Raw genomic sequence first — 16,570 nt, forward strand, 5'->3', positions numbered from 1 at the left:
TTAGGTAGTTGAAAAACGTTTCGCGTGTACCCAGTATAGTACAGCACAGTGCTTACATTTTGTCATAATTAATACATTTGTCTCATATTATCATAACACATAGTAAACTAACCTTTTTAAAATATAAAATGCATGAACTGTTGGTGTGCAGGTAATGTATTGCTCAAGAGGGACATGAATGGGAGAGTACCTGTGGTATAAATGAAACAGCATTGTATGTAAGCTCCACCTAAGTTTGGCACAGTATAAGGTCAGTCACGGTCGACTTACCCTGTTGTCAAGAATACAAACACAGTAAAACACAGACACACAGAATATCAAATATGAGGTTGAGAGGGTGAATGGGGAAAACAGAGAGGGCTAGCTGCTATTCTATTCTCCCTAAAAGTGAAATATAGAACATACATGACCCCAGATTTCACAGTTCTGTGAAAGTTAAAGGAAAGTTAGGGGTTAATGTTAAGGGATGTAAATAAAATGTTTCTGCATTGGAGCCCTCAGTAGGGATGTCTATGAATGAGTACCTGAGCCCTCAAGAGCAAATATAATTTCACAATAATAACCACTTCACTTCAAGACCCAAAGACACGGCGTGTCAAGAGGACGGACCCATTTCTGAGATCCCACTTTGGACACCAATTTCATTGAACCAACAACACATGTAGTCTTTCAGATACTCTGACCGGAATGAAGAGAGCCCCAGTAAACATGACATTGCTGTGCACTCCCTCTCACTGGACAATGGGGGTTGTGCAAGAGTTGTAGGGGGCTGAGTTACAGGACTGCTGTTGCCACACAGTCATGACCCAACGTTTCTGAATAGGTCAGCGGTTCCTAGGTAGGTGTCTATGATTCGCCTCACACCTCACTCTCCACACTGGAGAAGTGTGCGGACCCCCTCCGTGAGCAGAGGCTCTTGGCCTTGAGGGGCAGGTGAGGTGACTGTAACCTTTGGGGCTGGGGCACTGAGCGCAGTCTCTGGTACAGGAGTTTGGCACTAGCAGAAGCCATAGAAGACGGCTGGGGGGCGCCTGGGGTGGAGGATACTACAGAGGGAGATGAGACCGAAGAGGATGAGGTGGGAAGAGGGACGTGGATGGGATGGGATGCAGAAGGAGGGGCAGGAAGGGCTGGGAGTGTTGGTGGAGGGAGGGAGGGGATGAGGGCTTGCGATGTAGAGGACTGCCGAATGCGGTCCGTCCGCTGTGTTCGCTGGATGCTGAGGTTGGACTGGCTTCCCGATATGGGTTGATTCTGGGTCCGGTCGGGTTTGGAGGAATGCCGTTTTGAATTGGCGCTGCTCCCGAAACGTTGACAGTGTAGAAATAACTCCTCCTGGCTACGAGAGCTCACCTTGGCCCACTTAGAGTGAGCGTGTTGATGCTCGAGGGCAGATTGGCAGTTGCAAGCCACATTACCGCGCCCTTTGTCCTTCCTTTTCCCTTTCTTCTCCTCCTTCACGGGAAGCTTGTCCACGGACCAGTATCTTCGAGGAGCTGGTGGTGTCAATGGAGGTGGAGGCCACTGTGTACCACCTATCCTCCTCGAACCCCAGGCTCCACCTGATCCCCAGCCACCTTCCCCTGCTATCCCTGCTTCCCCCCATCCCTCCCCATGCCTCAGTAACGAGTCATCCCTACTGTTTATGCTGCCGGCCTTTTCTCTGGCGGGATAAGTGCCGAAAAACCAACCTCCCCCTCCTATGCCTCCAACCGCCCTACCCTCATGACCATCCCAGTACCTTTCAAACTTTCCGAATTCTCCAGAGGAGCCGTCGTCGTCGGAATAGATGCCCACCACCTTATCGCGTTCCCTTTCGGACTCTGATGCGGTTCTTCTTCTTCTTTCGTGTCTCGTCTCTTGCTCCACTTTTCTCCTTTGCTCCTTGGAATCGTCATCCTCATCTTCGGAATCCCACTCATGAAACGACAGACCTTCTTTGGTGTGAACCTCCACTCTTTCGTTCCTTCCCAACAGGGGGCGCTTCTCCCCTTCTTTCCCTAGGGCCTCTCTATCTGAACCCTTACTCCTGCGCCTGGACGAGAGAGGGATCAGTGGGAGAAATGCAGATGAAGGAGTCTCTGACGATGGGTTTCCCGCTCCCCAGAACTTGACAGCGATTGAGGGTTTACTGGAGCTCTGGTACTGCTTGCTGGAACTGGAAGGCCTATCTGCATGCCTGTGGCGAGAGTGAGGACTTCTGTGCCTTTCCTTGCCTCTAGTGTCGTCTCCATCATCTCTTTCCTTATCCTCTCTCTCTCTCCTCGCTTCATCCCTTGGAATATCCCATCCGTAACTTCTGATAGAACCTTCACTCTTCTTCCGCATGGAGTCACGCCTCGGAGCCGGGTAGGAGGAGTAGGCCTCTTGCATTATCGCTTTGAGCTGCCCTCTCTGATCACCACCTCCCTCCTCGTGCTCTGACCGCTTGCCCCGGTCTCTTCTCTTCACCTTCTCCTCTCTCTTCCTCTTCTTCTTCACTTTACGCCGCTTGCGCTCCCGCTCTCTCTCCTTCTCCTCTCTCTTTTTTTTCTTCCGCCCTTTCTTCCTCCTCTTTCTCTCCCTTTCGCTCTCTTTGTGATGTCGTTTCTCCTCCTTCCCCTCGGCCCTGGTTCCTGTTCCTCTACATCTTTCTCTCTCGCCCCAGGAGGCCCACCACTCCTGCAGCTGGGCTAGCTGGCTCCCTGCCCTCTCTCTCTCATACTGCAGACGAGGCTTGCGGGGTGGCACAGGCGGAGGGGGCGGACTGCAAGGCAGTGAGCGAGAGGACATGCGTCGGGATTTGCCCTTTCTCCGTACTAGCAGGAGGCTAGACTCCTCTGTCAGCTCATCAGAGTCGTAGATGTCCTCAACATCTCTACTGCCAGCCCTGTACTTAAAACTCTGGGACGATGTGTATGAGGTGTTGGAGGATGAGGGTGAGTTGGAGCGGGAGAGGGAGACGGAGGATGAGGACGAGGATGAACTGGATGAGGTGGAGGAGCAGGAGCTCGAGGTGTAGAGGGCGGAGTGAGAGGGAGTGGTAGGTGTAGTGTGGGCAGGGGATGAGACAGGGACAGGCAAAAGGAGTGGGGGAGGGCGACGGCTTCGCCTGCCACCTCCATCCCTTGCACCGTACCGCCCTCCCCCTCTTCTCCCCAGGGGGAGGATGTTCTCATACAGAGGCCCCCCGGAGCCCTTTCTTTTAGGGAGGCTGCCTCTTCTCCAAAATAGAGGCCGATGTGGGGATGAGGGGAGCGCTAGAGGGGGCTTGGACATGAAGTGCCAAGGGGGCGGTCCTTTAGAAGGTAGCCGTGGCATTCCTGATGACTTTGTTCCCCTCTGGTTCATTTTGGGGGTTTGAGAGCCAACTGTTTGTGGGTCAGCATTTGCCCCTAAGCCCTCTGGATCGATCGGGCCATAATATCGCTTGTATTCATCCAGGCCCCCGTCCCCTCCGCCGGCTCCCCCAGCCCAGTGAGGGGGCAAGCCCTGTTGAAACTGTACCATGTCTGGGATCCCACCGCTGCCACCAATAGGCTTGTCCGTGCTGGGCTTGGGACGGTTCCAGCGGTCTACCACAGCCAATCTGCGGTCATGACGAGGCAGAAAAGTGGAGCACGGCATAGGACCCTCCGTAAGGGGACTGTTTGATGGCCCAATGGCCATTGCAGAGTGCCCAGTAGTTGGAGGAGATGCAGTGGGAAGCATGCTGTATGCTTGCGGTTGTTGCTGCTGCTGATGCATCTGCTGCTGCTGCACCATAGCAAGAGTAGTGTTACAGGTTACAGCCGCTGAGATGTGGGACTGGGGTGGAGGCGGCATTGTGGGAACACTATGATATATGGGAAGTGTGTTTTTTAGGCCTCCAGAGATGGTTTCATCTTTAAACTTGCAGCAACTGTACATACCCTGGGTAGAGAGGGAAGGGAAAGCTCATTAGGACACAACTAGCAAACTTCAACCAACCAGTATCCCTTGATGAGAATATTAATACTTGTAAAAGTCGCTTAAAAACACGTGAGTTTAGTAAGTCTCGTAAAACTAGGTTCCATATGTACATATGTTGTGGCAGAAATGTGTCCCCATAGAAGACTGAATACACTTACCTCAGTGTCTGCATTTATGGTGCACTCAAGCTTCAGTTCAATTTATCTTTTTAAACTACCACCTAGTGTGCTGTGTACTCTGGAGCTCCCACTGCACTGCTCAAACACTAAGTCACAACTGACTCTTTAAAAAAAGAATAAGCACTTTGTGATATCTGCTGATGTAGATACGGCTTTATAAATACATTTGATTGATTGATTGAATAATCTGTCCTTTCTCTCCCCTCCAGCATAAAATGTGACGTGCCATGAATATGGCGGATGCTGCTCTAGGCAATATCTCTACTCTATACTCTGGGAGGTGGAAACTGACCACAAAATACTAATGAGGGTGGAAGAGGAACTTGTGACAGGTCTAATACAGGTCTAATACAGGTCATACTAAGTAATTTACTGCTTTAATAGACTGATAGGCAACAATTATCGATTAAGTGCGTTGAATGGCGGGGCCATGTAAATCATAACAGCTTTATCACCTTTACTTGAAGGTGATTCATTCAATACTAATACGTCTTAATGGAAAACGAGAGTCATCGCACTAATCTAATCACTACCACCACCGGGGGTATCACTACCACCACCACTACCACCACTACCACCAGCAGGGGTATCACCACCACCACTACCACCACTACCACCAGCAGGGGTATCACCACCACCACTACCACCACTACCACCAGCAGGGGTATCACCAGCACCACTACCACCACTACCACCAGCAGGGGTATCACCACCACCACTACAATCACAACTCCTAGCAGGGGTATCACCACCACCACCACCACGGGTATCACCACCACCACCACTACCACCAACAGGGATATCACCACACACCCCACTACCACCAGCAGGGGTATCACCACCACCACTACCACCACTACCACCACTACCACCAGCAGGAGTATCACCACCACCACTACCACCAGCAGGAGTATCACCACCACCACTACCATCACTACCACCAGCAGGAGTATCACCACCACCACTACCATCACTACCACCAGCAGGAGTATCACCACCCCTACTACCACCACCACTACCACCAACAGGGATATCACCACACCCCCCACTACCCCCAGCAGGGGTATCACCACCACCACTACCACCACTACCACCAGCAGGAGTATCACCACCACCACTACCACCAGCAGGAGTATCACCACCACCACTACCATCACCACCACTACCACCACTACCACCAGCAGGAGTATCACCACCACCACCACCAGCAGGAGTATCACCACCACCACTACCATCACCACTACCACCACTACCCCCAGCAGGGGTATCACCACCACCACCATTACCACCACTACCACCAGCAGGAGTACCACCATCACTACTACCACCACTACCACCAGCAGGGGTATCACCACCACCACCAGCAGGGGTATCACCACCACCACCACCAGGGGGCATCAGTATCACCACCACCAACACCAGTCAGTGACTCACCCTGCTGAGGGCCAGTAGGAAGTCCATGCCCCCGGAGTGGCCCAGGCATTGCCTGATCTTCCAGTACACCAGGTGCTCCCAGGAGAACACCAGCAGACTGAGCCCCATGGCCACCAGCAGCATGTAGAAGACGCCTGCCATGTTGTCGATGTCCAACTTGGAGCTCATCACCTCAATCTTGTCGTTGTGACAGATCCCAGAGAGCCACAGGCGCTCAAGCATGTCGATCTCGTCTGGCGGGGGGAGAAGAGGGGCCGGGAGGCAAATAAAAAACCACGAGAAGGTGTTATCTGCCTTTGTTATGAGACAAACAGTGTTTTATACCTGAAAGGGTGGAGCTGGGAGATATGTTGCATGGCGGGGGGCGAGGTGAGAATGAGGGAGAGAGGGAGAGAGAGAGGCGGAGGGAGAGCGAGAGAGACAGAGAGAGACAGAGAGAGACAGGGAGAGAGGGTGAGAGACGCAGAGGGAGAGCGAGAGAGACAGAGAGAGACAGAGAGAAACAGGGAGAGAGGGTGAGAGAGAGGCAGAGGGAGAGCGAGAGAGACAGAGAGAGACAGGGAGAGACAGGGAGAGAGGGACGCAGAGGAAGAGCGAGAGAGACAGAGAGAGACAGAGAGACAGGGAGAGAGGGGAGAGAGATGCAGAGGGAGAGCAGAGAGAGACAGAGAGAGACAGGGAGAGACAGGGAGAGAGAGACGCAGAGGGAGAGCGAGAGAGACAGAGAGAGACAGAGAGGAGGAGAGATAGAAGCTGCACAGCTTTGATGGAGGTCTGAAATGGCCAGGATACAGAATGTCCCATGCTAAGAGTGACCCCGACAGTGCTTCAAGATGAAAGGAAGCGGACACTGATAGGACTCCGCACACTAATCATTAGTACCTTATCAAAAACAACTGTTACACTGTCAAGGAATAATGAAGGAAAAGCCAGAGCTTGTACTCAGTGGAGAGCAGATAACGTGCATTGAAATGACAGCCACATCTGTGAGCTAAAGCCCTCTGCATTGCAAAATGAGCTACTTAAAGGAAGTTTTAAAATCCCTGTTCATTATAACACTGAAACATTCAACTATATTAACCTTAGGTTAATTTCCCCTTGTGGGACACCCAATTGTAAAGCCCAAGGTACATGGATTAGAAAAACAGGAATTAACCGTGTTGACTGGAATGTCATAATCCACTCCAATAAAACTCAATAAAAAGGATGCTACCAAACAAAAATATTCTTCCAAGAATGTGTAGCTAAGAATTCACAGTCAGAGAGTTAGTGATCTGTCTGATGACATTTTTACATTTACATTTGAGCCATTTATCAGACACTCTTACGCAGGGTGATTTACAGTTAGAAGAAACCATCTTAAAATAGCTGGGTGAGACAACCACATATCTCAGTCATAGTAAGTACATTCCTCCTCAATAAAGTAGCTATCAGCAAAGTCAGTGCTAGGAGAGGGGGAAAAAGTGAAGTGCAAATGTTGGTTCACGAAAATCACTATACTTAACTGCCAATTGTGTTTTCAACAATGGATTCTAATTTGCATGATCATAAACTGTGGCAGACTCCTAATCTTATTCATCATATTTCAATAAGCACCACCGTCCCCCGCTCTCTTTTCACATTCAATCCTAAATCACGACAGCAGTCTGAACTCAGGGCGTCATAACCCCGCTTTGAGATCTTTACAAAGACGGCTGAACTGAGACGGAGCTGCAACATCCTCTTGCATTAGCGAAGGAGCAACCGGGCCTTTTAAATCACAGAACCAGAGCAATTGAGTGACAGAAAAAAAGATCCATTAGAAAGAAAAAGTCCCATAATAGGAACACCAATTGTAACATGAACAATACAAAATATGATACAGCACTGGAGAATACATGCATGGAATCTTTAAGACCTCGTATAACGTGATGATTAGTGAAACATTCTGGGGTGGTTGCACAGACCCAGATTAGGCCTACAGTCCTCGTGCACTGTAAGTTAACTAGACACTAGACATGCAGGTAACTGCCAAAATAACGGAAACACTTGAGTAAATGAGGGATGCAAAGTATATTGAAAGCGGGTGCTTCCGCACATGTGTGGTTCCTGAGTTAATTAAGCAATTCAAATCCCATCATGCTTAGGGTCGCGTATAAAAAATGCTGGGCAGGCCATTATTTTGGCTACCATGGCTATGCCCTCATAGGATGACAATGAGTGGTCACTGAATGGTTTGTTGAGCATGAAAACCATGTAAACCATATGCCGTGGCCATCTCAGACCAGAACTCGACCCAATTGAACACTTATGGGAGATTCTGGAGCAGAGCCTGAGACAGAGTTTTCCACCACCATCAACAAGACAGCAAATTATGGAATTTATCATGGAAGAATGGTGTCTCAGCCCTATTAAGACACTTTATGTTAGTGTTTCCTTTATTTTGGCCATTACCAGTAGGTCTACTGTAAAATGTACAGTATGTAGGACAAACTGTAAAACCGTGAATATACGTACAGCATTCAACTGAATTAAGCAGTAAGTACTGCAGGAAAGTGCATTTTTTTCTCTCACTTCAATCCACCACCAAAAGCAGAGACATGGATTGATGCTGCCAGCCCGCCACTAACAAGCCAGCACATTTATCAACTTCTCCTGCCTGTCCCCAATCCCTCTCTCCCTCGTCCATCTCTCCCCCACTCCTCTTTCTCTCCTCACCGTCTCCCACCAGCTGCAGTAGGGCCAAGTCCACCGGGCGTTTCCAGCGGGTGTTCTTATGCAGGGCGATGCCGTAGCCCGTGGTGGCGAACACCTTGCCCGAGCCAATGGTCATCACCTTACAGCCCTCATCCTTCCGCGCCATGTAGTTTAGCACAGCCGCGTCATAGATGAAGGCATCTAGTTTGCTGAAGGGGAGGGAGGGAGAGAGAGAGAGGGGAGAGAAGAGGGGATGAGAGTGAGATGATAAGTGAGAATGCATCATGTGAGGTTTAATAACACGGTACGTCAGGTCCGGGTGAGGAATAGGCTGCTAGTGGTCAAGTCGTCGAGGGGAAGTGATTGTCTTTCCTCTGTATGAGGCGCACAATTTGTTATAAATACCCTCATGCTTCCAACATAAGTTTATGTATGTTTTGTCTAATGTAAGCAGAATCCATATTTTGCACTACAGACACCAGCAGAGAGACAAACACACATACAGTAAGGTACGATAGGACGTAACACGGAGATAATTGTTGCTAAGCGGTTGCTATGCTGGGTTGTGTTCATTTGGGCACATAATGGGAAAAATAAATGCAACGGAAAATGAAAATGTGCGTTTCTTATTGGACAAGTGTAGGTAGTCCCTCCCTGTTTCAGTCTGTTTTCTTTCCATTTGGTGCCTAATGAACATGGCCCTGGTTGAATGCAATGAAATGAAAGGGATGTCATCTTCACAAAAACGCAAACTGACCCAGTCTTGAGGTTGTCGATGGCCTCCTCCACGCCCTTCTGGTTGTTGCGGATCATGAAGTTGTGCATGTTGGCGTAGTTGCTGCGGATGTTCTCCTCCGTGCTCCCGTTGGGGACGGTGCCAAATCGGAGCGGGGGGTACTGCTCAGTGGGCTGTTGGAACTGAGGGGATAGAGGAAGAACTAAAGGTTGATGTGGGGATTCAGGGTAAATGTTGAGTGACAAGAGTACATTACATCGTAAAAAATGCATGCATAGAGATCTAAGGAAGTTGGACAGGTGGACAATACCCCAAGCAACGTGCCATGAAATCAAAGAGCTGACAAAACACGAGAACATTTCAAAAGGGTTGCGGCTCAAATCTCCAACACCAACTCCAACACCAAGTTGAGCGTCTATCTTTTGAGATGTTATTGTGATTTCTGGCTGTACTGTCCAGTGCCCACCCAACGTCCTTAGAGCTCTTGTAAAAAAGTACAGAGATCTTCAGAAAGGGAGAGAATTGTGAGGGATGAAAGTTAGAGATGGATCAATGCATAAGTTGTCTGAAGGTGGCAGCAGAATTACCAGTAGACCAACCTTCAGCACAACAAAAAACGTCTACTTTTATTGACTTCCAGGCGCTACCCTGATTCTCCACCTTGCACATTCCCACTTGCACATTCCCATCATGGATTAACAATAATGGAGACTCCCTCCAGCCAATGACTTCACCAATCCATAGACAGGTAATGTGCAAGTGAGAAAATTGAGGCACCGCTGTGGTATGGAAACAGACATTATGGCCATCTTGGCCTTGGATCAGAACGGCCTCCTCACTCGCACACCTTCTTGTCGCTGAGACCAGACACAGTGTCAATGTACTCCTCCTGGATCATGAAGGCTGCCAGGTTGGCCGTGTAGGAGGCCAGGAAGATGACAGCGAAGAAGGCCCACACCAGCACCATGATCTTACTAGTGGTTCCTCTGGGGTTCTCCACAGGCACTGAGTTATTAAAGACCAGAGCCCACAGCAGCCAGATAGACTTCCCTATGGTGAATTTAGAGCCCCCTGTCTCTGGATAGAGAGAGATAAGGGGGACAGACAGAGGGGGGAGTGGGAGAGACAGTGAGTGAGAAAGAAATAGAAAAAGAGAAAGAGAGAGAGAGAGAGAAATGGACATTGAATCTAAAATAAATATCCCCAGGTTACTCACAATGGCATATAACTCATCACGACCATTTAAATTGCTTCAACGGTGATAACCTGAAATAATAATGACCATACTGTAATAAATGACTTACTCTTTGCACTTTGCAGGCTGCGGTTGTAGCCAACAGGGCTGAAGAACTCGAAAATAAAGACTGTGACGGCCACCACGGACAAGCACATGACGAACATCATCACCCACACAGCTGGGCTGTACGGCTCTGAAACATCACATCACAAAGACAAGGGTTCTGTCCCAAGGTTCTCACTAGCTTGCTACTTAGAATGAAGCTATGGATGCATTGGAAATTGCCCTAAAAATTATTCAAAACTCCAGCCACCCTAGTCATAGACTGTTGTCTCTGCTACCACACGGCAAGCGGTACCGGAGCGCCAAGTCTAGGCCCAAGAGGCTTCTAAAACAGCTTCTACCCACAAGCCATAAAACTCCTGAACATCTAATCAAATGGCTACCCAGACTATTTGCCCACCCCCTCTTTTACGCTGCTGCTACTCGCTGTTTATTATCTAATCATAGTCATTTTAATAACTCTACCAACAGTACATGTAAATATTACCTCAATTACTTCAACTAACCGGTGCCCCCGCACATTGACTCTGTATCGGTACCCCTTGTATATAGTCTCGCTATTGTTATTTTACTCTTGTTCCTTTTATTTCTTATTCATATTTTTTAAACTGCATTGTCGGTTAGGGGCTTGTAATTAAGCATTTGACTGTAACACTGTAATTACATGTATTATTGTGTTTCATGAAATGAAGAGTTTTTTTGTTATTTACACAAGTGGAATAAGGAACCGTCTCGTTTATGGAGGTTCAGATTCTGTCTGACCCGAGTCATATAGGAGTAACTTACAAGCTCAAAATGGTCGACGGTCTCAAGAAAACGGCCTTACAGAAAGGGTCAGGCTTGAAGATCCAAGATTTTCTTGGCAAGAGATTACTCTGGGCTCATGCCAACTAAGACATACTGAGACCAAGCCAAGGACCCTTCGGTTACAATCAAATCAGTGACCCTTGAATCAGACGAAATGGCCTTGGGGGAAAAAACTAAAGAATCTCCAGGTTGCGTACAGTACAGGTCCAGATTGTCTACTAAATCTTACTTGACAGATAGATAAACATCCATGTTTGAAATGGATCATTCAGAAGGGGAAAAAAACAACATACATTATGTGCTGATTGAGTGTCTGAAACTAAGACCACATCCAGTCTTTGCTACTTGAGTCGCTGGCTGAGCGAGCTTGTTTCACTTACAGCACAGCCGCCTCCTATGGCCAGATTACTGTGTAATACTGAGTCATATCTGATGAGCTGCCATTACACACTGTATTATCTAAGATCTGGCTGCAGATATAGACGCACCATCACGTCTCAATCGATGGCTGTAGGATTAAAATGCCGGCCTTGTCTGCAGCCCGAGTCTCTGTCTCTACATGCTTGGGAAAAGTCTGGAATTAGGCTGACGCGATTTGAAATGTAGAGGTGTTATCTTAGAGACATATTTTACTCTGAAATATCTTGACCCTTCATTATCGAGGGAGGGGGAGGGAGGGGGGGGGCATAGCCCATTGGAATAGTGAATTTCACCAAAGGCTTCAGTGAAAAATACAAGAGGAAATGAAAATATTGACGTGTTTATGGCCTTTGTTTGAGATGCCTGTGAAAACCATGCTTGACAACTTCAATACTAAACCAAGAGGGAGAAATCAAGGTTTTCCTTGTTAATGGGGGGTAACATTGGTTGGGGTATGTCAGGTATTGTGTGTTACAATAGACTCTTCATAGCCCATCATAGGCCCTTCATATGCCCTTCATAGGCCTTCATAAGCTCTTAGTCAGCCCTGCTCACCAAGGAAGGCCGACGGCGAGACGGTGCCGTTGCTACGGGAGACCATGACGCTGATGCCCGTCTCCACGAAGGGCACGGAGAACTCCACAGCCTCTGACCTCTCCTTGTTGACGGTCAGGGAGCCAATGGCCATGTCGGCCCGTTTATAAACCACCTGGTGGGCGGGAGGGGAACTGCAGTTAGGAACAGAAAAAATGGGCCCATTCACGTTCACAGGCACTCACTTCCAGCAGTCTCAGTAGTAAAATGGTTACGTTAATGAGATCCGAGAGTGAGTTGTGCAACTAAGGAGCCTCGCGGTGGGGGAAAAGGGACACCTGCACCTGGTAGTAGCAGGAGCCTAGCCACCCGGTGGCTGTATAAACACAGCAACACACCCTTAGCTGTGCTGTCACTGTGAATGTGGGTTGACACATCCCCATCTCTTCTCTGTTAGCCACCCGCATTAATCCCGGCACCCAGAGGGGGATTGTCTTCCCTGGAAATAGCGAGGCATTTGCCCAAGACTCCACGCCAAACACTCCCGAGCTACTTCGCCATGGGAATACTAATCTATTTGACAGTTCTTGGTCTCATTCTGTCTCCCGTTTACTTTCAGGGGATTTTGAGGAGGAATTGCATGGCACCCCTTGAACACGTTTTTTTTTTAATGCGAAAAGAAAGAGAGAAGAAGAAATACATGACCCCTGACCTCCCCGACCATGCCATTCCACTGCCCATCACTCCCCCTCTTCCCGTGTCTGCCATTGGTCACCAGGTAGAGGTCATAGGAGAAGCCCACTATTTTGGCCAATCGCTTGAGGACGTCAATGCAGAAGCCTTTGCAGCAGTGCTTCGATGATTTCTCATCCACCGGCACACTGTGGTTACAGATAGAGCAAAGGAGGGAAGGAGAGAAAGACAGGGAGGGAGATGTTAGAGACAGGAGGCAGAGGAAAGAGAGAAACAGAAGGGAGACACAGAAGGGCAAGGAGTGAACGTATGAATTATTAGCGAGAGCTGTAGTTTCTGGATCAATACTGCCTGTAGTTGGACTGCTCAGTTTCAGAGAAGGGAGGCATATCAGGACAGACAGGAGAGGAGGAGGAGGACTGCATAAAAACTGGATTAATTGTCATTTTTCAGGGTGGGTTGTCCTCAGCAGGGGATGAGGAGATTTAACAGGACATACGTGGACTCTTTCTAAGCATGTAGCTTTACAATAGGAATGTCGACAAAAAAAAGCCTATTGACATATTAAAAGTTAAGTTTAACTGGGCAAATATCAATGTGCGGTCCCTCCCTGTATGCCCACTATGATAACCAACCAGTCAGCGCAGTTGTTGCGATTCCAATGGAATGTTAAAAGCAGGCTGATTAACTGGGGCAATCTCTCTGAGCCAATACAATTGATGGAACTTTCCGCGGGCTTTGTTACCAGACGTCTTATCAGAGACAGGCTGGGAACACATAACCCACTAAACAGACCTCCAGAGACCAGGACAGACTGTGAAACACCGAGTGAGAGTTTATAAACGAGTACAAGAGAGAATAAACAACAGCATGTCAATGAAAAACAAAACAGGGCAAAGCATGTGGTTACTGGTTAGACTACATTGCATCCCAAAAATGTATGTTTTTTTTTAATATTTCAAAGTATATTTCTACCTTGTGTGTAGCCCGGAGCTGTTTGTCAAAATCAAGAGTAGAGCAATGAAGCTGATGATGTCATAGGGTCACTGGGCACCATTGTGGCGCATGGCATAGATTTACTTTGACAATTATAAAGACATTTTCAAAGTCTAAATGGTTTATTACTTATTTATTGCAATTCAGTTGCTAAATCTTTACAAATTCCCTGCAATTCTTTTCCCTGAATGGCTTGAGGGGAGGGAATGTAACCATGTGACATCATAGGTAGAGTGAAGTAAAACATTGTATTTGAAACACACTCAATAAACTATATCAATAACAAGGAGCAACATAGCCAATCACAATTATCATTTTTGTATTACCCTTTAGGCTTATGATAGTTACCACATTTAAACTATGTTGGTTACATGTTGGTCATGGTTAAAACATCTACATGGTTAGACCATGGTCAGTCATGGTTAAATATATCCATGGTTAGACCATGGTCAGTCATGGTTAAATATCTACCTGGTTAGACCATGGTCAGTCATGGTTAAATATATCCATGGTTAGACCATGGTCAGTCATGGTTAAATATATCCATGATTAGACCATGGTCAGTCATGGTTAAATATCTCCATGATTAGACCATGGTCAGTCATGGTTAAATATCTCCATGATTAGACCATGGTCAGTCATGGTTAAATATCTCCATGATTAGACCATGGTCAGTCATGGTTAAATATCTACATGGTTAGACCATGGTCAGTCATGGTTAAATATCTCCATGATTAGACCATGGTCAGTCATGGTTAAATATCTCCATGATTAGACCATGGTCAGTCATGGTTAAATATCTACATGATTAGACCACGGTCAGTCATGGTTAAATATCTACATGGTTAGACCATGGTCAGTCATGGTTAAATATATCCATGGTTAGACCAGGGTAGGTCATGGTAAAACATCCGCCCCAGTAGCAGGCCTTACTTGGTGGTGTTGAGCGGTAGTCTGCAGGGTACCGAGTCCCGGATGCAGGAGTTGGTGCCTGGGTCGGCTGGCTCCACAATGACAAAGGGCCTCTCCTCCAGGGTGACCACCTTGAGGTGCTGGGTGTCATCCAGCGGCTTGAGGAAGGAGCCGTAGCGTGAAAAGGGCTGAATGATGAGATCCAGAACACCGTTCTGCCACGTGCCAACCTGCAGGAGATCATTTAGAGCCATTTAGGAAGTACAGTTGTAGTAGTACAGTTTTTCACCATTCCTGACATTTAATCCTAGTAAAAAGTCCCTGTCTTAGGTCAGTTAGGATCACCACTTTATTTTAAGAATGTGACATGTCAGAATAATAGTAGAGAGAATGATTTATTTCAGCTTTAATTTCTTTCATCACATTCCCAGTGGCTCAGAAGTTTACATACACTCAATTAGTATTTGGTAGAATTGCCTTTCAATTGTTTAACTTGGGTCAAACGTTTCGGGTAGCCTTCCACAAGCTTCCCACAATAATTTGGGAGAATTTTGGCTAATTCCTCCAGAGCTGGTGTAACTGAGTCAGGATTGTAGGCCTCCTTGCTCTCTCACACTTTTTCTGTTCTGCCCACAAATGTTTTATAGGATTGAGGTCCGGGTTTCTGATGGCCACTCCAATACCTTGACTTTGTTGTCCTTAAACTATTTTGCCACAACTTTGGAATTATGCTTGGGGTCATTGTCCATTTGGAAGACCCATTTACGACCAAGCTTTAACTTCCTGACTGATATCTTGAGATGTTGCTTCAATATATCCACATAATTTTCTTCCCTCATGATGCCATCTATTTTGTGAAGTGCACCAGTCCCTCCTGCAGCAAAGCACCCTCACAACATGATGCTGCCACCCCCGTGCTTCACGGTTGTGATGGTGTTCTTCGGCTTGCAGGCCTCCCCCTTTTTCCTCCAAACATAACGATGGACATTATGGCCAAACAGTTCTATTACTGTTTCATCCAACCAGAGGACATTTTTCCAAAAATTACAATCTTTGTCCCCATGTGCAGTTGCAAACGGTAGTCTGGCATTTTTCTGGCGGTTTTGGAGCAGTGTCGTCTTCCTTGCTGAGCGGCCTTTCAGATTATGTTGATATAGGACTCGTTTAACTGTGGATATAGAACCTTATGTACCTGTTTCCTCCAGCATCTTCACAGGGTCCTTTGCTGTTGTTCTGGGATTGATTTGCACTTTTCGCACCAAAGTACGTTCATCTCTAGGAGACAGAATGCGTCTCCTTCCTGAGTGGTATGACAGCTGCGTGGTCCCATGGTGTTTATACTTGCGTACTATTGTTTGTACAGATGAACCTAGTACCTGCAGGCGTTTGGAAATTGCTCCCAAGGATGAAATAGACTTGTGGAGGTCTACAATTTTTTTTCTGAGGTCTTGGCTGATTTATTTTCATTTTCCCATGATGTCAAGCAAAGAGGCACTGAGTTTGAAGGTAGGCCTTGAACTACATCCACAGGTACACCTCCAATTGACTCAAATGATGTCAATTATCCTATCAGAAGCTTCTAAAGCCATGACATCATTTTCTGGAATTTTCCAAGTTGTTTAAAGGCACAATCAACTTTGTGTATGTAAACTTTCGACTTCAAGTGTATGTGGATCGTGAGGAGGAAAAAGGAAACCTTTTGTGCGACGCACATTTCTCTTTTGCTCACTGCGTCATGTGTTAAACACTTGAGAGTGTTTCGGTGTCTCGGCGGTCAAGCTGACATTGGACACTGCATACTGGGGGAAAATAAATACCACAAGTGAACGCAACCTGTGTTGAAGTGATTCACTAATTAATTCAAGGGAGTGCTTTGAGAGAACCATTTCCCCAGTTCGTCTTCAGGGTTACTTGAACTCGTCAGGTTCTCATATCACTACAATCTATTAGACG

At 47.3% G+C, this 16,570-nt stretch overlaps 1 protein-coding gene across 1 annotated transcript in view; it reads right to left on the reverse strand.

Moving 5' to 3' along the window:
* Positions 1-858: 858 nt before the first annotated feature.
* LOC135549312 (glutamate receptor ionotropic, NMDA 2D-like) overlaps positions 859-16,570 on the reverse strand; it is a 34,800-nt gene continuing 19,088 nt past the window's right edge. Inside the window, exons 5-13 of the mRNA XM_064979319.1 lie at positions 14,639-14,847; positions 12,729-12,897; positions 12,038-12,191; positions 10,260-10,385; positions 9,803-10,032; positions 8,977-9,137; positions 8,241-8,428; positions 5,544-5,776; positions 859-3,891 (exon numbers count right to left, since the gene is read on the reverse strand). Of these exons, the coding sequence (XP_064835391.1) occupies positions 859-3,891; positions 5,544-5,776; positions 8,241-8,428; positions 8,977-9,137; positions 9,803-10,032; positions 10,260-10,385; positions 12,038-12,191; positions 12,729-12,897; positions 14,639-14,847 (4,503 nt within the window). The remainder of the gene's footprint in view (positions 3,892-5,543; positions 5,777-8,240; positions 8,429-8,976; positions 9,138-9,802; positions 10,033-10,259; positions 10,386-12,037; positions 12,192-12,728; positions 12,898-14,638; positions 14,848-16,570) is intronic.

Source organism: Oncorhynchus masou, chromosome 12 (genome assembly GCF_036934945.1).
Source record: "Oncorhynchus masou masou isolate Uvic2021 chromosome 12, UVic_Omas_1.1, whole genome shotgun sequence".
NCBI classification, from domain to species: Eukaryota; Metazoa; Chordata; class Actinopteri; order Salmoniformes; family Salmonidae; genus Oncorhynchus; species Oncorhynchus masou.